Source organism: Spermophilus citellus (assembly GCF_964194105.1).
Source record: "Spermophilus citellus genome assembly, chromosome: 2".
In the NCBI taxonomy this organism is placed as follows: Eukaryota; Metazoa; Chordata; class Mammalia; order Rodentia; family Sciuridae; genus Spermophilus; species Spermophilus citellus.
In genome coordinates, this window is record NC_138183.1 from 207285169 (window position 1) to 207312375 (window position 27207).

The 27207-nt window shown below is 33.9% G+C and overlaps 1 protein-coding gene across 2 annotated transcripts in view; it reads left to right on the forward strand.

Moving 5' to 3' along the window:
- Positions 1-27207, forward strand: part of FAR1 (fatty acyl-CoA reductase 1) — a 66564-nt gene that overhangs the window by 14486 nt on the left and 24871 nt on the right. For both annotated transcript variants that reach the window (XM_081279192.1, XM_081279191.1), the window contains exons 2-8: positions 13211-13406; positions 15100-15275; positions 20999-21178; positions 24605-24782; positions 25718-25762; positions 25865-25983; positions 26735-26802. In XM_081279192.1, coding sequence (XP_081135318.1) covers positions 13218-13406; positions 15100-15275; positions 20999-21178; positions 24605-24782; positions 25718-25762; positions 25865-25983; positions 26735-26802 — 955 coding nt within the window. In that variant the 5' untranslated portion in view covers positions 13211-13217. The remainder of the gene's footprint in view (positions 1-13210; positions 13407-15099; positions 15276-20998; positions 21179-24604; positions 24783-25717; positions 25763-25864; positions 25984-26734; positions 26803-27207) is intronic.

The following is a 27207-nucleotide window of genomic DNA, read 5'->3' on the forward strand; positions in this document are numbered from 1 at the left end:
GCAAAGCCTCCAGTATTCAGTCATGGGAGTTCTACCCTGATGCTCTAATCCTTATCACTTTATTAGGTTTCCACCCTCTTAATAACTCACAATGAGGATTAAACTCCAGCATGAGCTTTGGTGGGGACAAACCATTTTCAAACCAATAGCAGCTGCTTTTGTGCTATAGTAGCAGAATCGAGAAGTTGCTACTGAGTAATGGCCCACAAAACTGAAAATATGTACTAGTTGGCCCTTTACAGAAACTTTTGCCAACTCCTGGTTTATAATGTTTTACAGTTAATTCTCTTATTTTTTTTTCACATTTTAATTTTCCATTTTAAATATCTGATTTTTTTCTTTAACATATGTCATCAATCTAAGGCAGTATTAAAAGATAATTTAGCTTAATAGTTCTATTTGTATTTGAATTTTCTGCAGTATTCCTGCCAAATGGTCTTCCAGCTGCGAAGAAGAGGAGAATGAGATAAACAAAATTGAATTAACCACAAAACAGCAATGTGTGTAGCTTTTTTTAAACACAGGAATTGCACCTGATTGGAGTTTTTAAAAATAAAGAATGAACGAAATATTTTATTCTTTGTCCATTTGTTTACTCCACTGGTAGACTTTGACTTTGAACTTGTGTTCATGCTAAAGGTACAGAGGATTCAGTTTTAACAGAAAACTAAATGGATGCTACTTTCAGGTATAGCTGTAGATGGTGGAAATTTATAGAAAGTTGGATTGAATGGTTATCTATTCATTTTGAGACTTTCATATTCAGTGTTTAGTTCTCCAAAAATAATTTTTAGCAGGTAAAACAAAGATATTTTGTTGGTTACTGAGTATGTGCAATAAATAATGCATAAAGTTGCTATAGAGTCAGTGTAGACTTTACTATATAACAGGGATTTAGAGGTTGATTTTGCTAAAAACACTTGTAGCTGCAAATGTAGAAAACTAGGGGTCTCTGCCTTCATTTTGCATGGGTCTCCTTTACTCTGAGTCAGTCACCTTGGATTCAACAGGAGCAACAGGTCTGATTGATAAACATCTTGTCATGAGTTGGAACTATCCCCCCAGGCGAAGCAACAGAAAGTTGCCAACAAGGCTAGGCCTAACCAATCACAAGGTAATGATCAATCAGACCACAGTTTAACCAAGACTTCTTGATATATGCATATCGTTGGTTCCCCTTGTCTGTATAATTTGGGAGTTCATGTGAGTACTTCTGAAGACAGGGTTGGAAACTCTGGTGCCTTTGTCTTCCCAATATGGCTGAACTGATTAAAGTTCCTTTCTTGTTTTTCACCATTACTTTTCCATTTGGCTCTTGGGGTCAGTGGTTGGATCTGATTCAATCCAAATTTCTATAAATTCACTGACTGCCAGAGTTGGGCCTCTAACTTAGGACTCTGGTAATAACTATGGTAATATTTTTGGTACTTTTGTGTACTTTACTCCCTTATGAACATGGAGACATTGGGGAGAAGGTGAATCTCTCAGGAAATAAAGGAGAGTTATATCTCATTTTGAGATCAACATTATCCTGAAGGGGGATTTTTTTTTTCACATCCCATTCAGGAATTTAATCTATTCATTCATAGTTTCATAGATAAGTAGTTATCTGATTTTTAATCTAAAATATTTTTTGATCTAATAAAGAAATGGAGCAAATATAGTAATGATAATTGGCAGATGAAAGATAATTGTCTTATTTTCACTTAAAAACAGAATATTTGAGCCAGGTATGGGGGCACATGTTTGAAATCCCGGGGACTCAGGAGGCTGAGACAGGAGGACTGCAAATTCAAGGGCAATCTCAGCAATTTAGCGAGACCCTAAGCAACTTAGTAAGAACCTATCTTAGAGCTCAAAATAGAAAACAAAAAAGGGAGTGGGGTTGTGGTTCAGTGGTAGAGAGCACTTGCTAAGGCATGTGGGAGGCTCTGGGTTCAATTCTCAGCACAACATATAAATAAATGAATAAAATAAAGGTCCATCAACAACTAAAAATAGTTATAAAAAATTTAAAAAGGTACATCATACATTGCTGGTGGGACTGCAAATTGGTGCAGCCAGTATGGAAAGCAGTATGGAGATTCCTTGGAAAACTGGGAATGGAACCCTTATTTGACCCAGCTATCCCTCTCCCCAGTCTATACCCATAGGACTTGAAAACAGCATACTACAGGGACACAGCCACATCAATGTTTATATCAGCACAATTCACAATAGGTAAACTATGGAACCAACCTAGATGCCCTTCAGTAGATGAATGGATAAAAAAAAAAAAGTGGCATATATACACAATGGAATATTGCTCAGCAATAAAAGAGAATAAAATTATGACATTTGCAGGTAAATGGATGGAGTTGGAGAAGATAATGATAAGTGAAGTTAGCCAATCCCAAAAAGACAAGTGACGAATGTTTTCTCTGATATAAGGTGACTGACTTGTAGTGGGGTAGGGAGGGGGAGCCTGGGAGGAATAGACAAACTAGATAGGGCAGAGGGGTGGAAAGGAAGAGAGGGGGCAGGGGGTTAGCAAGGATGATGGAATGTGATGGACATCATTATCCAAAGTACATGTATGAAGACATGAGTTGCTGTTAACATACTTTATATACAAACAGAGATATGAAAAATTGTGCTCTATATGTGTAATAAGAATTGTAATGCATTCTGATGTCATGTATTTCAGAAATAAAATCAATTAAAAAATTTATTTTGAGCTGGTACCCGGGATTGAACTCAGGGGCACTCAATCACAGAGCCACATCCCCAGCCTTATTTTGTATTTATTTAGAGTCAGGATCTCACTGAGTTGCTCAGCATTGCACCATTGCTGGGGCTGGCTTTGAACTCATGATCTCCCTTCCTCAGTCTCCCAAGCCGCTGGGATTAAGTATTTCAGAGTCAAAGGTATTGGGCATTTAAAATTTTGTAGATATTGCTTAATTGCCACTGTCCATAAAGACCAAGTCTCCACTTTGTATACTTTTATTATCAATATTTCAGTAACCCTTTGTTTTTTTAATGTTTACTTTCTATTTTTGTTTTCTGCTTGCCTAATTAATTGTTGGTCTTATTAAATTACAGATGCTCTTTGTTATAAAAATTGGCCCTTGTCTTCGATATGACTGTTTACTTTATGGGCCAATTATAGCATTTTAAAACATCATGTTTTGGGTCAGAGACCATGGGTATATAATAGAAAGGGATGTGTGTGTACATGTGGAGTATAGGGAATAGTATTTATTTTCTCTGTTTTCATTTTTCTTACATAAAACAGATCATTAAATTGCCCTGGTGTTCAGGAACACTGGGCTTCAGTGGTGTGCTAGCACTGGAAGTGAATACTTAATTAAGCAAGTTTCCAACATCACTTAGCTCTTTGAGAAGTGGAGGATGTCAGACCCACCCCAGACCTGTGGAATAAGAAGATCTTCGGGTCTTTTAAACTAGATCTTCAGGTCACTTGTCTGCACATTAATGCTTGGGAGTTACTATAATAGGGGCTTGCCCAGTCTAAAAGACCTCCTAAGGAGAGTGTACCATTTCTAAGGAGATGTAGGGTAGGTGTTTCTCATGAACTTGGTACTAAATTGGACTGGTAAATTATTTGTAGGTGTGGGATTTTGTGTTTCGAAGAACTGGAATAGAGGCTTTTTCTGCCCCTGGCCCCCAGACACTCGTGTCTATCTCATAATGCAAAATGCATTCTGTCAATATCCAAAGTCTCCTGTGAGACTCTTGGGGCAACTTTTAGCTGTGAGCTCCTGTGAAAAATCAAAAACAAGTTACATGCTTCCAGCATACAATGGCATAGAATAAACAAACATTCCTATCCCTAAAGGGAGGAATGGGGGCATAGCAAGACATAAACCCAGCAGGACAAATTTAAATTCTGTAACTCCATATCTGCTGACATCTGGGGCATGTGGTGGCAAGGTGTGGGCTCCAAAGGACTGGAGCAGCCTCATCCTTGTGGTCTTGCTGGTTGCAGCCCACATGTCCTTTTTCTTGGACTGGCTCTGCTCATTGCTTGCAGCTTTCCTCGGCAGACATTTTGTATTTCTGGCATTTCTAACTTCTTGGGCTCTCCATTGCTGTTTTGGCTTCACTCTCACAGTTTTCATGTATTGGCCTCTCAAGGATACCTCCAGGGATTCTGATCCTGACACACATTGTCTGGCCTCACAAACCTTTATTTGAAATCTTGATAGAAGCCCCATCCATAACCCTGTAATTCTTGGCATCCTTCATGCCTGCAAAGCTGGCAACACATGGACCAAGGACCACATGGACATGCCAGCAGAAGCAGTACCCAGGCTTGCTTGGACTGTGTTTGCAGAAGTCTTAGAGTGCCTGAATACCTGAGGGGAAAAAAAACCAACCAAACAAAAAACTGCTGTGTAAACAACTTCATGGGTGGTCCTGTGCAAACAGGCTTACCCTCAAAGCAAATGAGTTTACATTTTTATACTGTGGAACCTGTAATTGATGTGGTTTTGCTGATTCCTGAGATGCCCTCAAAGCATCTTTCCTCTTGGTTTCTTTTTAGTGGTGCTAATCTCTTCAACAACCGCAGCTTCTTTGGCCCCAATTTTGCATGTGCTGTCCTGGATAAACTGCAAACTTTTCAGAATTTTTTGATCTTCTTGCTTTGATTCTCATGGTAAGCCTAGCTAAAAACTGCCAACAATATCCATGCTATCACCCAAATGCTATGCTACTTTGAAATTTCCTCCACCAGATTAATTGGTTAAACACCTTTATTTTTATTTTTATATTTTTAGTTGTAGATGGACACAATTCCTTTATTTTGTTCGTTTAATTTTTTTTATGTGTTGCTGGGGAATGAACCCTGTGCCTCACACGTGCTAGGCAAGCACTCTACCACTGAGCCACAACCCTAGCCCAGTTCAACATCTTTAAATTTAGCATCACACGCAGTCTTAGGACATGGACAAAATGTAGACAAATTATTTGCCATAATGAATGAGTGGCCCCTAATTTAATTACCAACAGCATCTTCATCTCATTTGAAACCTCATGAGCACACAATCTTACTGTCCATATTACTATCAGTGTTGTGATCTTCTAAGATCACACCAAAATCATCCATTAAGCTCTACTTAAACCATTTTAAGGCTTCTATAGACTGCATTTCCAAACTTCACCCACAAACCAGTTCCAAAGGCTTCTGAACCACATGGTCAGGGTAGTCACAGCAACATCCACACTTGGGACCAGTTTTCTATTTTATTTACTCTTGTTGCTCTGGCATATATGTGAGAAAAACAACTCAGAGCAGGAAAGATTTATTTTGGCTCATCGTTCAGAGATTTTAGTCTGTCAAAGCTGACTCCATTGTTTTGGGCCTGAAGTGAGGCAGACCATCATGACAAAAGCTATAGCAGAGGAAACTGTTTAGCTATGGCAGTCAGGGAGGGGTAGGGGGCAAGAAGAACACAGGTGTGCTCCTAATGACTGTCTTCCTTCAACTAGGTCCCACCTCCAAAAGTTTCTACCACCTTCTCAGTAGTCCATTCAGAGGATTAATCCACTGATGAGGTTGAACCCTCATGATCTAATCACTTCCCCAAAGTACAATATCTAATCATGCTGTGTTGGGGACTTCAACACACAAATCTTTGCGATGGGGGATATACTTCATATCCAAATCTCAGCAGAGAAATTTCTCTGGGTGATTCATGTTAGGATAACAGAATAAGCTGCAGTCTTTGGGCAGGTGAATGCCTGAGATGTTCATCTATCTGATAGATTCCAAATTGCTTATAAAATCAGGCCTTGTTAAAAACTCTGCCTGGTATTTTCTCCTTAGCACAGTTTCTGGATGGGGACCAGCTTTCAGGTGAAAGTTTCCCAAACTGAACAGGTGTTATGTTTGCAGGCGGCAAAGAATGTTTCGAATCTTCCATTTTATTGGGATGTGTTTCCTACATTTTACTCTGAAAATGGGCTGGTGTTTTTTTCTATGTGTGGTTATCAAATAGCCTGCCTTGGACTCACCTGTGATTCTTAAATTTGGAAATTGCTTCTTGTAGTATTTATATAAATGAAGACGGAATACCTAGGAAAGGGCATTCAAAACACAATACCTTTTTATTATGTAGGAAAAAAAATCATCTTAAAATAAACTTCTTTGAATCCTAGTGCAGAGAAGTTCTCATGTTCAGCTTAATCATTGAATATTATAGAGCAGACTCAATCAGGTAATCATATCCAGGTCAAGGAATAGAAAATATTAGATCCCCAGAGAACCCACTTTGTGCCCCTTTCCTTCTCCTCAAGATAACCACTATCTTGACTTCTGACTCCTAGATTAGTTTTGCATCTATTTGAACTTTATATAATTGGAGTCACACAAGATTTGTTTTTGCATCTGGTTTCTTTGGCTAATATTTGAGAATTCTGTATAGAACTTATGGAATATCATTTATACATTTTGCTGTTGATGGATATTTGAGGAATTTTTTTTTTCACTTTTATGATGTTACTTCTTTGAACCTTATTGTTCATGATTGTTAGTATCCTTGTTTATTTGCATTTTGGTTGAGTGTACTCCTGAGAAGAAATTACAAGGTTGCACAGAGTATACATATGTTCTTGGTGAATATAGTTGGTTTTCCAAAGTGATTGCACCCTTTTCCAGTATTAGTAGTGTTACAATATCTCTAGTTGTTCTGTATCAGCATCTACAAGTTTAAGAATAGTCAAGGCAAAAAGATTACTGTGTCTGGTTCACAGAGGGAATAACTTTTGATCCTACTTCAGTAGTTTTTTTTTTTTCCTAGATTGAAAATTTACACTCATAAATAAATTATCCTTTCTAGAATAATAAGATCATTAAAATTTTTAAGACTATTCTGAAATGTTAGAGATCAGATTTATTGTTGAAGGACCATACTGAGAATCTCTGCCATGTACATAAAGGGAAAATTAATAAGGAAATGTAATTGTGTGTGTAGTATTTAGTTTGCTACACTTAATTGGCACATAAATGCTATAAGGTAGAGGGCAAGTGAATGGTTCTATTATCTATATTTTAGAGATGAAGAAACTATAAAATGAAACCGGTAAATAAGCTCATCCCCAAGGAATAAATGGATAAGCCTGGCTTCCAACTCTGGCTTGCTAGACTAAGGACCCCAGGGCTTACTACAGCTTGGCACTTGGTTATCAGAAAGCCTTTGCTTGAATTAAGGACCTACCTTACTTAACATGAGTCATTTATAAGCAAATCCTGATTTTCACTCAGTACTGAAATGATATTTAGTTCCCGATATCTCAAAATTCAGTGATTCCCATGGGATTACATTGATACAGGTTTTTGTAGAAATGTTACTCCTTAGCAAGGCTACAGAGCTTCTTGTCTTTTACCTTGTCACCTCCTTTGCCCTGGGGTTTTTTCTAATGTTCCTGTGGAGAGCAGTCTCTGCCCTGTTCCAGGTTATTCCACATTATATGGAGTAGCAGTTTTCAGGCTGTGCCTAGTTCTGTGTTACTCCATTGTATTAAATAGCAGTTTGCCATGAATTGCTTCATTTTGAGTGTAGTGTCAAGGTAAAATGACTCTACACTTGTTTGTACAAGTAAGTTACCAACATTTGCCCAGCACAATCATAAGGCACAAACTGAAGAATAATTTATTCATTCAAAGAAAAAATTAGTACCTGCAAACTTATCAAATTACATTAGAACATGGACACTTGGGCATATCAAATTAAATTAGAAGAACATGGACACTTGGGCATATCAAATCAACAGAAACACTAGGCACATTAAATTATGAATCACACCAGATGTAATCTTCTCACTTAAGACCTTTAAAAGCAGAGGTACCTTGAACTGTGTCACGATAGCACACTGACCCCTCTACCCAATCACTTGTTGTTAGCCATGCCCAGGAAGATCACCACAACAAAGATTCCCTTCCTGCTCCTGGGTTTCAGCTCAGCACTATTTCTCCTGCTGATGGCACATGACCTACTTCAAGATGACTGCAGTGACTCTTGCATTGTATCTGCTTTCTTCCTTTACTCTTGGAGTGGTCCTTTCTCCTCCTTTGTATAACCTATATATATATCATAGTGTGAAGTGTGGTGTGTAACTTGAGTGTTATAGATGTTAGTAATTGAGATTGGAATAGAATAAAAGAATTTACAATAAAATGAAAGTATGCATACTCCCTGAATTAAAGCTGATGAAATTGATTTATTCAATAAATTCTAACATGTGGAAAGATACAGACATGTTCATTGTATGTTAATGGTATAGTTCACTTACATCATTTCCAATAAATGATTCATTCAATGTAAGGTCGTACAATGGGTTAGGATTGGAAGTAAATACGCTGATCTTTGATATGTGCATATTTCTTAACCTGAGATTGATATCTTTTTATTCAAATTGATGGTAATTATAATTAAGTACACCTGAGTGGTCTTGTGTGTCCAGTTCTAAGTTTGACAGTGGACCTCTTTATCTTTTCTTACTCTAGTTATCTGCCTTTGGAAATGGTCCTCAGGGAAATCGTGGTAAAGTTTAGTTGCCTACGAATTTTAGCTGTTCAAGAGTCCACCTGAACCAGTTAATTCTGCATTGGCATTCTTTAAGGAATCTTCAACTAGAATTCACTTTATTTCATATTAAAAATGTCTGTGGAGCAAATTCTTATATGTATTTAGTAAAAGCCAGAAGACCTCATGAAGAAGGCTAGTTTTCCTTCTGTAGTGAATCCTACAACTTTAGAAATGGGTACAACCTTTAGGATCATCTATTCCAGCCCCTATACTTTCTTTGAACTTCTTTGCTACTACTGTGCATTCAGTCCTTGTTTGTGAGTTAGTGATGACTTATCTCACTTTTATGCTTTCTATAAATGTGTTTTTTAGTTGGAAGATACTGGTTTAAGTTTGTGTCCTACAGATATGCTCAGTGACCTTAGGTAAGAAAAGTTATTGGAGATTTGTTGAAAATAGTTCTGAAGGGATGAAAGGTATAGTTTGTGTTTAATACTTGTTTTTCCCTTTCTTCCCTATATTGTATATTTTTCTCATCATTAGTGAACCTTATGTAATACTTGGATCTTATTCTAACTGGTTGTTCCATGGAATTGCTTCTCATTTCTTCTATCCCTATACCCCATTTCCCATATGTTGTGTCACACTGTGTTTCCCAGGCTGGGCATGAATTTGTGATCCTCCAGCCTCAGCTTCCTGAGTAGCTGGGACTACATACAGCACAGTGTGCCACTGTGTCCAACTTAAAGCTTAGAAAATTAGATATAACTGATTATGTTCTCAGGACACTAATATTTATTTAGTATGTAGCTATTATTAATACCTATCAGATTGTTTGGATATATTGATGCAGAATTATTCTTCATATTTCTCACATAAGGTTATTATACTTTATAGTTCCAATTAGGCTTTCAGTCATTGAAATCTAGAAATAGTCTCAGACCTGAAGCAGCTTATAAGCAGCAACTAGGATAACCATATAATTTATTATGCAAACAGTGACAGTTTTGAAAAAGGGAGCTCTATATAAAATTAAGCTGGGATAGCATATATATATATATAAAGTCTTGTTTTAGGCAGACCAGGACATATGGTGGCCCTCTTTTAATTTTTTTAAGTAGACTTTTAATTGAAATACAACATACGTTAAGAAAGTCCATACATCCTAAATGGACAATTTCTTGAACATTTTAAAGTGAGCCTCCCAGATCAAGAAATAGAACATTACCAGTATCCCAGAAGCCTTCACATTTTCTTCAGGTTACTTCCTTTTCTTCCCTGCTAGATAACCATCATTTTGACTTTTAACCATAGATGAGTTTTACCTATTTCTGAACTTTATGTAAATGGCATTATGTAATACACTCTTTATACCTGGCCTTATTGATCTGGTGTTCTTTTTGTGAGATCCATCCATGTTTTATGTAACAATTGTTCCTTCATTTTTGTTGTTCTGAAATATTCCATCATACGAATGTACCACAGTTTATATATTGAACTGTTGACAAACATGGGTTGCTTTAGGGTTTTGTTGTTGTTGTTGTTGTTATTATTATTGTTTGTTTTTGGTCAATAAAAAGAGTGCTTCTATAACTTATTTGTTTATCAGTCTACTGGTGTATCTATCTACTCAGCTGTGTGGGTATGTAATTAAAAGTGGAATTACTAGATCATTTAATAAGGGACTATTCAACTCTAATAGTTAATACCATTCTTCCTAAGTAATATACTTGTCCATGGTTCTTCTAGCAGTGATTTGAGTTTCAGTTACTCTGGAGCTCTCATGGCCTAATCATTTCTTAAAGGGCCCACCTGTCAATGCTATGACATTGCCAAGAATTTTGAAGGGGGCATATTAAAGCCATAACAACATTAAAGGGAACAAATCAGTGGCATGTAATACAGTTACAGTGTTATGCATCCATCAGTCCATTAGTTTGAAAACATTTCTTTTTTTCCCTTTTTAAAAATTTATTTCTTACATACATGACAATAGTGGAGTGCATTACATTCATAATTATCCATTTACAGTAAAATTTTTTGTAACTGTATATAAAGTATGTTCACACTAAATTATGCCATTATACATGAGCTCTCTTATTTTTTCCATTGTTGTAAAATAAAACTCCTTAACAGCATCTCTCCATTCTTTACTGTACTCTCTGCTCCCAACCCCTGGCTGCCACCAATCTGCATTCTGTCTCTATGGATTTATCCATTCTGAGTATTTCATATAAACAAGTCATTTAATATGTGACCATTTGTGTCTGACTTCTACACTTTTGATACATTTTTGAGGCTCATCCATGTTGTATGAATTAGTACTTAATTATTTTTTAAAGCTGAATAATGGATATGTGTGTGTTTGAGAGAGAGAGAGACTATTCATTTGTTATTGACGTGCATGCTGTTTGTGCTATTTGGCTATTAGGAATGATGGTACTGCTATAAATTTGTGTCAACTTGTTTGAGTACTTGTTTTAGATTCTTCAGAGTATATATTTAGGAGTAGAATTGATAGGTCATAAAATTTTATGTTTTAACTTTTTAAGGAAATACCAAACTTCTCCACAGCAGCTAAACCATTTTACGTTCCTACTAGCAACATACGAAGGTTCTAATTTCTCTGTATCTTTATCAACACTTATTATTTCCTAGAATATTGTATTTTTGATGATAAGTGGCATAGTTTGGAATTTTTTTTTAAACTTCATTATCTGTTGGTACATGTGTATATAAATAAGTGTGTGTATACATATGAGTGTGTGTGTATATGTCTAAAAATACATTTTTCCCAGACAAACTTTGTATCTGGTGACCTTGTTAAATTCACTGGTTTAATTCTAATAATTTATTTATTGGATTTTTCTGCCTCTGTCTAAATTGCTGATTTCCATTGTTTTCATATTCTTTGTTCCTTTTTCATAGATATTATTATTTTTGCAATATTCTTATAAATGGGCTAGAGGATATTTATAAGAATTTAAATTCTCTTTAAATTTTTCATTATTTTAGTTTCCTTTGTAGTTTAGTTGGTTCTATTGATTTTCATTTTGGTCGTTCTTTTGTATGTGTTTTTAAAATATCTAGTTATCTTTGGTATTCTTGATGAAGGACTGCAATAGTTGGTTTTGGTTGCTAATATTGCCTTCCTGTTTTTTTGTTTGTTTGTTTGTTTTGTTTTGAATGCCTTTATTTTATTTGTATATAGTGCTGAGGATCAAACTCAGTGTCTCTCACATGCGCTCTGCCTCTGAGCTCCAGCTTCCTGGGTTTTTAAAGATCTGTTTCCCAAAATAATTTTTCCCCAGATAGGTTTACTGATTGAGAACTCTGTGTGAGATTGCTTTAAGGGTCAGCAGCAAAAGGTAGACTGAGGCCCTAACATTTATTCTGGAGGTCAAGTCCTATACAGACTTTTTTCTTTTGATGATTTTTGTTTCTTCTATCCTGACCTCCTGCCTCCCCCACTTCCATTTTTGGATGTTTGGAGCAACCTTAGGCTTAGTCCTATTTCTCTTTTGTTCCCAGCACCCATCTAGATGCTCAGACACATTTGGATACTAAGCCGGGACCCAAAATTTATGTACGATATAAGACTGTCATGAGTGATTCTTCTGTTCTTTGAGCATCTTTTAATTACCTTGGTTCGCCTTAATTACTTTGCTTCTTGATCCTGAGTTTGGCATTTTCTCCTAGGCTCTATTTAGGGGATTGGTAAAGATAATTCTTGCCTCCTTAGTCCCTTCTTAAACCTCTTGGCTTAGGTTGCTGTTTGTTCTGTTAGGCATCTCAATCAATTCAGTCTCATCTGTTTTTTTCTAGAAATACTACTCCCTCCATTTTTTCTTGTTAATGGAATTATTTCTTGTTTTCAAATTGCTCTGAACTCTTTTTTTAATTATGAAAAATGTGGATGTAGAGCACATATATCCACTCTCTAGTTTAAATAAGACATAAATATAATCAAAGCTGCTTCTTTGGTTGTTTTGTATTCCTCATACATCTGTTAATATTTTATCCTATATATGTGTGTTTCTAAACAGTACAGAACATTGTTTTCAATATGCTTTAGCTTAGGGTACTAACATACTGCATGAATCCTTCACTTTGTTTTTGTCTTTATTCATCATGGTTCTTTTGTTTATTTGTTATCTTAGTGTATCTTTTTTCTACTGTTTCGGTGGAATTTGGGTAGAGAGGATAAGGTAGACAATGTTTTTCTTACTAGGCCTTTTTTAAGAAGGGAAATTTAAATGTTTTTTTGGTTATCCTGTTACTGAGAGATGAGTAGGAGAAAAGACTTGGTGTTACCTCTTCTTCTTTGAACTGGTGATAGGTAAATCTGACACCCAGTGGTGTTTTATAAGTGGGGCAATTGAGTCTTATTGCTGACCTTTGGTGTTACACATTCCTCTGGAGAACAGAGAAACACCATTCAGTTGTATTTAAAATTTGACAGAGGATATATAAAGATTTGGGTTCTAATTACTGGAAATAATTTTTTGAGATCATCTAGTACAGTTAACCAAAGGTTACAATCTTCTCTTTTAAATGTTCGGTTTTGATTTTCGCTTGTTTTTTAAAATATTTATATGAATACCAAGAGATATTTTTTTTTACTAAGAATGAATATAAATTATTGAACTAATGCTTCCTTGTTATGTTTTTCTTAGAGTCAAAATGGTTTCAATCCCAGAATATTATGAAGGCAAGAATGTCCTCCTCACGGGAGCTACAGGTTTCCTAGGAAAGGTGCTTCTGGAAAAGTTGCTAAGGTCTTGTCCTAAGGTCAATTCAGTATACGTTTTGGTGAGGCAGAAAGCTGGACAGACACCCCAAGAGCGAGTGGAAGAAGTCCTTAGTGGCAAGGTAAGTGTGGAGAATGATCATTTGGAGGGGAGAAAAAATGTGATGTATCACTAGCTTAGTATATGTCCATGGTATCCTGAAAAGAATTAGTAAAAGAAAAAAAATTATTAATTTCCTATAGGATAGCAATCTCTCAGTGAAGAAGTTTATTTGACATTAATGATGAACTTAAAGTGAAAAGCTCAAAGCTCAGTTTTGGTAAGGAACCTGACTAGGCATTACAAAATGCAGTTGCTATTTTAAAATGCATTTATTTTGGAATGAGAATAATATTCACCTGAATATCTAAAATTTTATAAGTCTGTTAAAAAAGAGAAAGAAACCAAAAAACCACCAAACTGCAGTAAACCCCTCCATAGCTACCAGACTTTTCACTTTGAATGAACCTCATATACTTTTGCGATGTTTCCTTGGATTGAAACTAATTGTCCTATCCCACCCAGCACACATTTTGGCATTCCGTTTATCCTTCTGGTCTTAGCTTAAGTGTCCCCTGAAAGTTGTATGTGGTCTCAAAACTGGGTTAATAATTTATCCTATTCAGTTTCATAACAATATATTACTCCTATTTTATTACTTATAAAAGGATATTTTAATTGTCCATTTACTTGTCTAGTTTTCACTGTTAGACTCTAAAAAATCTTGAGGGGGTCGTCTTATTTTCTTGTTTTTTCAGTTTACAGAAGGTGCCTGGCCTATATGAAATTCTAAATAAATATTTTTTTTAAATTATAAGAATACGTTTATATTTGAGGAACTGGGAGTGGTGAAGGGGAAGACTGTTACATCTAAAATTGTTTAGGAAGGTAAAAGTGAACACATACATTGTAGACTTTCTTCCCAGCTTAGGAATCTTGCTTAATCCCGAAGCATTGACTGTAAATGCGATGGCAAGTCAGAATATGATAGAGCAGTGATCTGCAGGGTAGCATCATTGTCACTCTGTCAAACCTAGGATTAAAAAATTAATCTTGACTCATAATTGAATGTGCCCTTACTTACACTATGATTATCTTTTGGCCTGATAGGTTTATCTAGCAAAATTTATTTCTTTGGTTATACTAAAAGAATTGAATTTTCAGTTTGAATCACATATGTACGTGATGATAAATATATGTGCGTGTGTGATGTGTGTGTGTGTGTGTGTGTGTGTGTATAAAACTTCCTAAATTTGTCCAGTTTCTAGTACACATTTGCTTCCCAGAATGTTTTCCCCTTTAACATGTTTACTTCTTTTTCCTATTAAACAATTTGTTCTCAGATTTTTAAGGTAGAATGTGAATCATATTGTTTTACTCTACTGAAAAAAATAAAAGTGATAAATTAAGGCCTGAATTTTAGAAAATTAATCATTTTAAAACATTGTCTTTATCTATTTTGCTTAAGTCTGTTCTGAGGAGTAATATAGGTATAATATAATTAGCCAAAGCACAAACAGTTCATATTCAACTCTGCAAACTATCAGCTCTGTGTCCTTGGCAAACTGCTTGTTTCATATCTTTAAAATGGAGATAATAGTGTGGGCCCATAGGGTGTTTTCTGTAGAAATAGCAAATTTAGGAAATGCACAATTTATTTTTAAAATAGTTAAATTTTGTTTAAAATAGTTCCCTTTGTGGGGAAAAGGGTTTATAATGTGTTTTAGAAAGTGGAAAAATACTACCCCAAAATAAATACTTTTCCCCTTTGATAGCTCTTTGACAGATTGAGAGATGAAAATCCAGATTTTAGAGAGAAAATTATAGCAATCAACAGCGAACTCACCCAACCTAAACTGGCTCTTAGTGAAGAAGATAAAGAGGTCATCATAGATTCTACCAATATTATATTCCACTGTGCAGCTACAGTAAGGTTTAATGAAAATTTAAGGTAAGTGCAGGTATTTGTGTAATATTTGATTTTAAGTATATTTAAAAGATTTAATTTTAATTCTACTTTGCCAAGTTGTTTTCAAAAGTCATTTGAAACTGTTTGCCATATGTCAAATGTGGCTTTCAGTGTCTTACAGAATGTCAAAAGAACACCCTCCTTGTTATCAGTTTCAAAACATAGGCTAACTGCTGTATTTTATTAGAAGTTGCCATGAATTTAAATAAGAGTTGGGGAAGTCAAGAAATGGAGTAGGAGAAAGAAAAAAGTTTACCTTGAGTAAGAGTATTAGCTCTCTGCTTCCTGTAATTCCTTCATTAGCTTATTTCTGAAAATTAAATTACACTTGAGTTTTGCAGAATAAGATAGGATGCTCAAATTTGTCACACCTTATTATCATTTTAAAAACAATGCTTTGATAACATTGTTAAGGGCAAGATACATTGGACTTTAGGATGCCTGTTTCAAGAAAAGAAAAACATTCTAAGTGTTCATTACTTCAGAATATCTAAAAAGACTATCCATTTCAAACAATGGATAATTATTATAATTATAATAATGGACTATCCATTTCAAATAATTGAGAACATTTTTTTGATGGTATATACCAAAATACAGTTTTTATAATCTAATCTAATTGTGTAGTTTTTATAATCTAATCTAATCTAATTGTATAGAGTTAAACTTGTGTAGCTTTCTTTTTAGGTTTCAAAACTATTTGAAGTCTTTCTCTTTAAAATGTTTTTAAATTAAGTTTTTAATTATAAAGGATTTTGACATTACATCCCATATTATCTTTGGAATATAGAAGTATAAACCTTATAAGCATTACATAATATAAGCATTCACTGCCAAAAGTTTATGGCATGTTTTATCTATATTCCATTTGCGGGCACTGTAATAGTTACTTACACTTTTGTTGTAGTGCTTCATAGTTTTCAAATTCATTATTTTATTCCATCTAATTTTTATATTTGTAATGTCAGAGACAAGTCTATTTTGCACTTGGGGAAGTTGGGGAAGCATTATATTATATGAAGAGAGCAAGAGCTTTAGAATTACATACCTTAGTTCTAATCTTGACTTTGTTGTTTATTAACTGATAAATTTGGGCAAGTTATTAACTTCCTTGAGCCTCTGTTTCTTTACCAATAAAACTGAGAAAATATTTCTGAGAAGATTTTGTTCTATTCTTCATAAAGTTAAACGCATTGTTTTTCTGTTTCTTGTCAAGGCATGAATGTTTACTGACCAAGCCCTAGTCATTACATTGAAGTCATTGTTTCTCTGAAGCAATTTCAGTGAATGTTAATATCTAAATGTGACAGGACAATATTAAATATGGGCCAGACATTTTTGAAGTATTGGAGGTAGGGCTATAATAGCTACTTACAAAACAAGCACTTTTCGTAACTTCATTAAGTTAACCAACCAGTTCAAAATAACACACGTTTTTACTGCCAAGGGGGATGGGGAATCCAGGTTTTATTGCAACATATCAGTATCTTGGGGAGAAAGGCAGGAAAAGGTACACACAGATCCTATTCACAAAGTCCATATAGTCTAATAGAAGAGAGAGAATATGCTTAAATAACCATAACATAATATGGAAAATAAGGAGATAGTAAAGAGCGTACATTAAGTGCCATGAAAGTTGAAAGGAGGTAGAGCTTATTTCTTTTCAGATGTGATCCTAAATATTCATATCTGAAAAGAATGGGTAAAAATTGACAGCAGTATTAGGAATTATAAAGAAATACGAAAGTTGAGGGAAGAAATGATATTGTGGATAATAGAATTACTAAAGTAGTTGGTCATAGGGTCTGATATTCCTTGGTGGGAGAGATCCAATAGGATGGAGAATAGAGAAGTGCCAAGAAACTGAAAACCAGGATAAGGACAAAACATACTTCTAACAGGAGAGATGGATGGACACAACATGTAGTTAGGGGAAAATTCATAATACAAGATTGCAAAACTGGAGTAATTGTAGGTGAATCTGGAAATAGATTTTCTGAAAGAAATGGAAGTAAATGTGATGATAGAAAAGATCAAGAAAACTGCTGGATCTAAGGACATTGATTCTCAAACTTTAGAATGTATTATGAATCTTAAAAATTACTGGAAAACGTGTTCAAAATGCAGATTTCTGGAGTGCACTTATCTAATTCTGACTCTTTAGTTAAGAAATAGCACCCTAGAACCCTCATTTTTAGCAAGATCATTAGGCATAATTTACTATCTGTCAGATCTTGTACTATATACTTTTAGAATCATTACTTTCAGAATCCGCTTTGAAACATCTTTAAAATTATAGATACCTAGGTCCTCTACCCTAAGATGGATTCTTCAGTTCCTAAACATTTGTGTCTGTATCAAAGTGTTTTTTTAAGCCATTTTATTTTATTATTTTTTTATATATTTATTTTTATTTTTATTTTTTTAGTCATACATATCAGCAGAATGTATTTTGACATATAATACATACATGGAAAATGTACATACATCAGTCATATTGTCTATTCTATTCTGCTGCCCTTCCTATCCTCCCTACTCTTTTTTAGCCATTTTAATATCTCACATAAGCACTATTTTCTCCAGGTGAGAAGAGTGGATGAAAAAAGTGTCAAAATAGGCTAGGCAACTTATTTAAAATGTAGTTTCTGAGGCCTCATTTCAGACCTTAAAAGTGTGTGAGTATGAGGTACAGGAGTCATTTTTAATAAACTCTCAGGTGTATGTTCTGCCAAGACCGAGAGCCCTGGTCTTTAAAAGTATTCTCAAATAGCCTGAAGAACCCAGGATGTCTGTAGAAGACAGATGAATAAGAAAATTTGTTGGCAGTTCAACTTAAACTTTTTCTTTATCCTTTTCCTTTTTTTCTTTTAAGTGATTTTTTATGTCTGCATTAATGACTATAGTTAAAAAGATCACCTCTCTTCCAAAAGTCTATCTCAAGATGCATTTATTTTTCCGTATAACCAAAATATGATGAGAAAAATATTTTTGTTTAGTACCAAATGCTTTCTGGTCTAACATGCCATGGTCTCAGCCTGAATTTCAAGGGAATAGAAATTGGATTGAGGTAAAATATAATGAGGTTAACTAGGTTGGCAGAGATACCAAGAGTTAACTTATGTGGGCCCAGAATGGCTTTAAATTTGTGTTCTTCAAATGGAGTGCGGGGAGTCAAGGCCCAGTAATATGCCTCTTAAGTTGTTTCTTTTTTTCAGTGACCCAGAAACTCTGTCACTGTCCTTAGGAACCTGTAATAGAATATCCCTTATGTATTTTCCTAAAACATTACTTTCCTTACTCCCATTGTTTTGCAAATGCACAAGAAAATAGCACATTCTCTATTAGTCCTGTGAATAGTGTCCTCTCTGTGAAATGTCTTTTTTGCTGGGTTTCAATTTGAACAGATCCCCCCCCCCCCCACACACACACACACTTGAAATGAGGAAGAAAAAATATATACCTGTGATTATATAAGACTCCACCCCAATTTCATTAAAAAATTATTTCTTACAGGGTTTTTGGTAGGATCTCAGGTAAGTTAAAAGAAAATGAGACACACAAGAATTTTTGTTTTTGTTCTTTCCCTTCATGAGCTATTCCTTGTTCCTGGTGACCCAGAACTTGTCCTGTCCTCAGGAACTTGTAATAAAATATGTTCTGTATACCTCTCCCCAAACAGTACCTTCCTCATCTTCCTTGTTCTGCAAACAAGATAGGTATGCAATCACTGCTTTATAGTCACATGGAATTAGAGTCTATGATGTCTCCTGACCTTTTTTCTTTATAAATACTGACAGTACAAGCATTTTGGAAAGTACTGAAAGCTATTTTCATTTTTTTTAAAGTTTCCTTTGATCTATGTCTGAATATATATTATTTCATATAATTATAAATTTAGATTTTCTAATTTTACTTTTTAATACAGAAAAATCTTCCTTTTTTAAAATCTTCTTTGTGGTTATGGTGATTTGATGACATGATATTCTGTTGTGTTGATATGTGACAGTTTATGTAGTACCTTATATAAAAACAAAATTTAAATTTCTTTTTGTTTGAAAAATTAAGGTTAAAATGTTTTTCTGCTGAAAAATAGGTAAACTAGATTAATAAATATTTCATTTCTACAGTTCCTGGCACTTCTTCCTAATTTCTTTCAGATCAGTTGTATCAATTTATAATGTTACCAACAGTGTGGTAACCTGCCAGTTCACTGGTATTGGATATTTCAACCTTTCCTCCTTTTATTATTATTATTTTAATTGACAAAATTGTGCATATTTATTGTGTACAACATATTTTGAAATATGTATAAATTTTGGAGCTAATTTTAATGAAAACACTTAAAAGTCTATTCTCAGCGATTTTCACATACATTATATTATTAACATAATCATTATGTTATCTCTTCATCAATGATAAAAAAAAAAAACTAAACAAAGTTGAATAGAAAACAAAACTTAACCACCATTGCTAATATCCATTGATTGCCTGTTTTGGGACTGTGTTAAGAACAATACTAAGTGTTTATAAGCTGTGTTTGATTTCATTCTATATAGTCTAATAGATAGATTTCATTATTGTCATTTGTAGGTGAGGAAACTGAGCCTGACTTCTTTAGTTGTATCTTAGCTGATAGGTAGGCCAAGTCAGAAACTGAACTCCAGTTCATAGCTTTGTTTTTAATCCTGCTTCATGTCTCAATGTATGCATTTTTATATTATTCATACAGGTGTTCCATGTTTATGGCTTTTACATAATTATTTTAATGACTATTCTTTCATTGTGATAAAAATACCTACTTTGTCAAACCATTCCATTCATTATGACTATTTTGGACCCTCTAGGCTTTTGTTATTAGTAGATGATGCTTCATTTATTGCTTTTCTACATATGTACTTTGCTTTTGTGGAATTATTTGCTTCACGTCAACATACTTTATATATAAACAGATATAAAAAATTGTGGTATATATGTGTATTAAGAATTGTAATGCAAAAAAAAATAAAGTACATAAATTGGCGTGAACATACTTTATATATAGAGGAAAAAATAAATAAATTCCAGGAAGGTAAAATGTAAGTCATTTTGGTTCTTATATATGCCTATTTTAACAGTTTTATTTTAATACTCTTTATATTTTGTAAGTGGCCTTAAAAAACATATTATTTCTACAGAGAGAGAAATAAATGTATTCTTATTTGATTATATAATTTAATATTTCTAAGTTTTATTTGGCTGTTTTAGTTACTGATAATGCTATAGTAGCATTTTATAATTACTTAATCATCCTAATTTCTTCTCCTTTTGAAACATCCAAATGTGAAAGATTATACTTTTAGAAATCAGAATTCAAAAGAAGTCTAGAATGATTTCAAAATGTATACATAAAAGCTAAAGACTGAAATTATCTGATTTTATTTCTAGGTAATTACAGTTTTTAAAATTTGTATTTTAATTTATTAAATCCTATTTGTTTTATTTACTTATTTATCTTATAGTCAGAAAATTTCTTTTTAAACATAGCTGCTACAGTGAATGTACTTAATACTGAAGTAAAACACAAAATCAGAGCAGAAGGGTAAATTGAAAAGAATCAGGAACCTGTTTCTGTCTCTCTCTGCCTTTCTAATGAGTAAAAGATGTTTTTAAACAGGTAAAATAAGTAACACGGGTTTCCAGTTTTTCATTGTCAATTTCTTTTACAGAGATGCTGTGCAGTTAAATGTAATTGCTACACGACAGCTTATTCTCCTTGCACAACAAATGAAGAACCTGGAAGTGTTCATGCATGTGTCAACAGCATATGCCTACTGTAATCGAAAGCATATTGATGAAGTAGTCTATCCACCTCCTGTAGATCCCAAGAAGCTGATTGATTCTTTAGAGTATGTTTGTTTGAAATCGTATACATTGCTTTTATTTCAAAGCTTTATATCTGGGTTTGTCTATTTTTCCCTTTCCCCACCCCACATACATGCATACATTGATCTCTTTCTTAACAAATTATTGCATGTCTACTATGCTCTTTTTATTGTATAGATTTATGTCTGGGTGTTGCTGTGAAGTTAGTGTATGAATTTCACTTTTTACTAAGTATAAATGATTAGAGAAAGACCTGAACAAACTAGGACACTAGGGGTTCAGTTTTCCAATTAAACAATTCTGGCAACCAAAAAGTCCCTGTGGAGACTAATGATTGCCTGCTCAGTAGCTAGGGTCTAGTTTATTCAAGGATTATCAACTCCCACCACAATGGAGTGCATCAATAGAGAGGTCTTTAATTATTAGGGAATGAGAGGAGTCATAGTCCTTTAATTCATATTCCAAGTGTCACTGGTTATCTTTCTGAGGATTAGGATCCCATCAGCAGTTTAGACTTGAATGATATTTGTGAGCATTTGATAAAAGTATGCATCTACCATGGCCCAGTTCTCATTTCTTCAGCCAGTGCTTTCTTGTCAAGTGAAACAAACAGGTTCAGAGAAAAAAAAACCGGAAAGTGGGTCACTTTTTCTTTTATAGGCTACAATAATAGAAACATTCCAGCATCTGTCATATCTTCACATGTACATCAATCTTCATTTAATGTCTCTATGGGCTTTTTTTTCTCTTATGTTCTCTGTCTCACCTTAGTCCCCTTTCTTCCCAAACATTCTATTGACTTTTGACACATTAATTACTATGCCCTGCTTTCTCCAAAATAAGCATACAGGTCCATTTTTTAAAAAAGGTTTTTTTTTTGTTTTGTTTTGTTTTTTTTTTTGCTAATCATTATAAGGAACAGATAGATTATAATCTATTAAAAGAAGTTAGTAAGTATGAGAGGTTGCTATGATATCCATTAGGTAATTTACTGGCTTCTATTTTATGACTTACTTTCTCAGTTGATTCCAGATATATACTTCATTTTCCTCACAGATCAGTAGTTAGAAGCTGAATGTAGAAGTTAATGAAACATATTATTTTTTCACTTATTAGCATTGGCATGAGCAAACATCAAGAAACTGAGAAAGAGCTTGTAACTTAATTCTTTATTTTTTGCGATCTGTCATCTATCCCTTCCAGTTTTTTTTTTTTTTTTATAGAACTAGGAATTAAACCCAGCAGCACTTTTTCACTGAGCCACATTCCCAGCCCTTTAGTTTATATATATATATATATATATATATATATATATATATATATATATATATATTTAGTTGTAGATGGACACTATACCTTTATTTTATTTATTTATTTTTATGAGGTGCTGAGGATTGAACCCAGTGTCTCACACATGTAAGGCAAGCACTCAACCACCGAGTCACAACCCTAGCCCCCAGTCCTTTTAGTTTTATTTATTTATTTTTTTTATTTTGAGACAGGATCTCACTTAGTTGCATAAGGCCTCATTAAATTGCTGAGGCTGGCTTTGAACTTGGGATCCTCCTGCCTTAGCCTCCCTAACCACTGGGATTACAGGCATGCACCACCTTTGGTGCTGGGGATTGAATCCAGGACTTTGTGCATAGGAGACAAGCACTTTACCAACTGAGTTTTATTCTCAATCCCTCCTTTCCAGTTTTAAAACTCACCTCCATTGTGGAATTTTTCTTACATTGGATACCAATTTCCCTTGAATTTAATTTTGTTATTTTTCTTTCATATATAAAAGTACTTGTATATAGAAGAATATTATCTTCTCCATCTTATGCCTCCTCATCAGTTTGTATTGGTGTCATTACAATGTGACATTATACTGAGTCTACTTATATAGATAGCATAGACAAATGTGGAAGAGGTATCCAAAAATTGGTATATAACTTATAAAAATCAGAAATTTTGACCAGGAATGATTATAGACATTACCTAGTCTATCGCTCTTCTTTTACAGATGATTAGAGTAGACCATTTCTTTAAGAGAACTGAGAGAATTGGTGAATTTTATGACTTCATAGTATGTTGCTAACTGAATTTTTATAACATGCTTCAACATATTTTTATTTATTGATTATCCTAGCATGTGTTAGTTTTATGAGGATATACAGTTTCAGTGCTTCACTTTGAATATTTAGATTACTAGACCTTTTTTATTGTAAGTGAATCACAAATCTGTTAGGTGGTCTTATACAGATTGAAAATTCGTAAAATCTGAAAAGTTGGAGTTTATTTGGACTTTAGAAAAGAAGTATAATTTATGTGCTGTGTGATATGGAATTACCTCAGTTTGGTGTCAGGTAGCAGACACCTCTGGTTGAATACATATGAATTATGTAGCTATTTAAATTAAATAATATATTTTTTTTAATTTTTATTGTTGGTTGTTCAAAACATTACATAGTTCTTGACATATCATATTTCACACTTTGATTCAAGTGGGTTATGAACTCCCATTTTTACCCCATATACAGATTGCAGCATCACATCGGTTACACATCCACTGTTTTACATATTGCTATACTAGTGTCTGTTGTATTCTGCTGCCTTTCCTATCCTCTACTATTCCCATCCCCTCCCCTCCCATCTTCTCTCTCTACCCTATCTACTGTAATTCATTTCTCCCCCTTGTTTTTTTCCCCCTTTCCCCTCACTTCCTCTTGTATGTAATTTTGTATAACCATGAGGGTCTCCTTCCATTTCCATGCAATTTCCCTTCTCTTTCCTTTTCCCTCCCACCTCTCACCCCTGTTTAATGTTAATCTTCTTCTCATGCTCTTCCTCCCAACTCATCTAAAAAGAACCTAAAAAGAACATGCTACAGGGACACTGCTACATCGATGTTCATAGCAGCACAATTCACAATAGCAAGACTGTAGAACCAACCTAGATGCCCTTCAACAGACGAATGGATAAAAAAAAAATGTGGCATTTATACACAATGGAGTATTACTCTGCATTAAAAAATGACAAAATCATAGAATTTGCAGGGAAATGGATGGTATTAGAGCAGATTATGCTAAGTGAAGCTAGCCAATCCCTAAAAAACAAATGCCAAATGTCTTCTTTGATATAAGGAGAGTAACTAAGATCAGAGTTGGGAGGAAGAGCATGAGAAGAAGATTAACAATAAATTAAATAATATTTTTAAAAGACCATAAATGACTTCAGATTAGCTTTTGCTATCTATTATGTGATTTTTGAAAAAACTCTTGGTTTTCAGACCCTTTTGAATATAGAAATTGCATATAAGGATTGTGGACTATACATGAATTTTAATGAAACCAAAATTTTTTCCTTTGTCTTTTGAATGTACAAAGTTGAGTTAAGTGATTTTTTTTTATTCAAAATTAAAATACCTGGAAATATTTTTGTATGCATTTTTTTTTCACCAGGTGGATGGATGACGGACTAGTAAATGATATCACACCAAAACTGATAGGAGACAGACCTAATACTTACATATACACAAAAGCATTGGCAGAGTATGTTGTACAACAAGAAGGAGCAAAGCTAAATGTGGCGATTGTAAGGCCATCAATTGTTGGTGCCAGTTGGAAAGAACCTTTTCCAGTAAGTTGTTAGAAATCTTTTATAAATAATTAGAATTGAGAATTTTAAGTCATATTTGTGTTAAAGAAATTTGATTTTAAGAATAGGTATTATTTACTGAACATGGCTTACTTTGGCAAAACTGTTTCCTTTTCCTAGGAAGAGATGTACTTTGATTTCTAACATGAATATAGATATATATAGAAATGTAGATCAACATTTTAAGAATCCTAGTTGAAAATTAAATCAAAAGCTATGGTATTATCTTGATTAAAGAAGATCATAATTTCATTTGTTTTTTATTACTAAAAAAAGACAGGCCTTCCAAGATGTAGTAGAATTCACTTCCTATATAGATCACAAAGTTAACAAAGATACAAGAAATTTCTATGAGAACTTGCTGTTAAAAAAAAAAAAAAAACAAGGTATTTTGATATTTGTAAATCCCTGGAATAAGAAAAAAAGAAATATTAACCAGTAGGTAAATTGATTTTGGAAGAACCTAGATTTGTGCTAGTAGCAAGTAATAGCATGTCTTTTATTACTTTGTTAATCTCTTACTCTGTTTTGTTCAGTAAATTTGGGGAGTACTTGCCATTTTCCCTCAATCAGGATGCTGCATTAGTAAATAGCATATAATCAGGCTTAACTAGGCTTACTTTAATAAAAATAATTGACAATATACACTCTACTTTATAAAATTTCCTTTGCAGAGAATTAATGGAACAGTATGTGACCCCTTAAAAATATTATTATTTAATCATTTGCAATCCAGAAGAAGACTACTTCTATTTGGGACTGGGATCAATATTCTGGACTGTAATATAGATTTTTTAATTTTTGAAAGAAAATGACCTGTATACATTTGGAGTTGTAGATTTCAAATAACACATCTCTAGTTTCATAATATTTCTAAGCACTCCTTTCCTTTTTTTTCCTTTAATTTTTGGCAATAGGGATGGATTGATAACTTTAATGGACCAAGTGGACTTTTTATTGCGGTAAGTAAACTTTTTGATTTATTTAATATTCTGTGTATTTTTTAAAATATATATACACTTCAGCTTATATATCTTAAGGTTTTGTTTTTAATTTCAACAAAGGCAGGGAAAGGAATTCTCCGAACAATGCGTGCCTCCAACAATGCCCTTGCAGATCTTGTTCCTGTAGATGTAGTTGTCAACACAAGTCTTGCGGCAGCCTGGTATTCCGGAGTTAATAGGTATATGAGGTGACAATGTTGCTTATTAAATATATAGTAACTTAAAAGGGAAAACAGAGCTACTGACTAAAGTTACTTAATCCCTTAGTCCTGATATTACCATAGCAATATATAGGCAATGTTACAGTCAACTGTAAGGGTTGATATAGCCCTAGCAATAACAAGTGGACTCATCAGTAGTAATGAAAAATCAATGTTAATTCTTCTGTGTACCTACAGAATATATAAATTTGTTAGGGATTTTAAAAAGAGTCCTTCCCAAGGTTGATTTTTTTTTTTTTAATCCAAATGAAAACATAAATTTGCAACGTATAAAGAGTTGGAATTTGAGAGTGGTTTACATATATTAAACACAGTACAGTAGAGCAGCTTTATTCAATCTGAGCATTCTTTTAAAAGATAACAAAATTTATAGGAAACGCTTAAGTTTAACTTTTTTTTCCCTAACTTGAGTCTCTGAAAATTAGGAGATAGAAGAGCTGAGATTGTTAGTGTTTTTTTTTTTTTTTTTCTTCTTTTGAAAACATACTCCCATTAATAAAAGGAAGAAAAATGTAAAAAGAAAAGAAAATGATAATTCTGGGGGGAGAGGAAAGATAAAAGTAGTGTTGGTCATCAGACATTAAGAAAATCCTTAAGAATAATTTTTCATTTATTGTCCTTATAGATTTCTATTTTAATATCATGTAAGATTTAAATAGGTTGTTCAGCTTCTTTTTATGTTTCATTACTTTCATCTTTGTCTTTGCAGGCCAAGAAACATCATGGTGTATAATTGCACGACAGGCAGCACTAATCCTTTCCACTGGGGTGAAGTTGGTATGATTTTATCTGTGTTTTTGAATGTTAGAATATATCTTAAAATGTTCACTGAGTTTTTATTGTTAGAATACCCATGAGGCATTAAGGACATTGAGTTACCAATTTGTTCTTATTTTAATTGCCATTTTAGAAGTAATACCTACCAGTACTGCCTTGTGGTCCATCCTCAATAGTGTTTCAAAATGTAAAAATATCCTGCTGTATATTCCCATCCACCCTACCCTTGTCTGACCCTTGCTGTTTTTCTGTTGCCATCTGCAGCAACCTTTATAGATAACCTGTGGTACGGGAATAGTGCTTTTTTTCACTCTCCTGAGTACCCATAGTCTTGATGTTGCTGATCCATAGGCAGTATCACTCCTGCTTATAAGAGCTAGTGTATTAAATGGCCCCCAGAGTAAT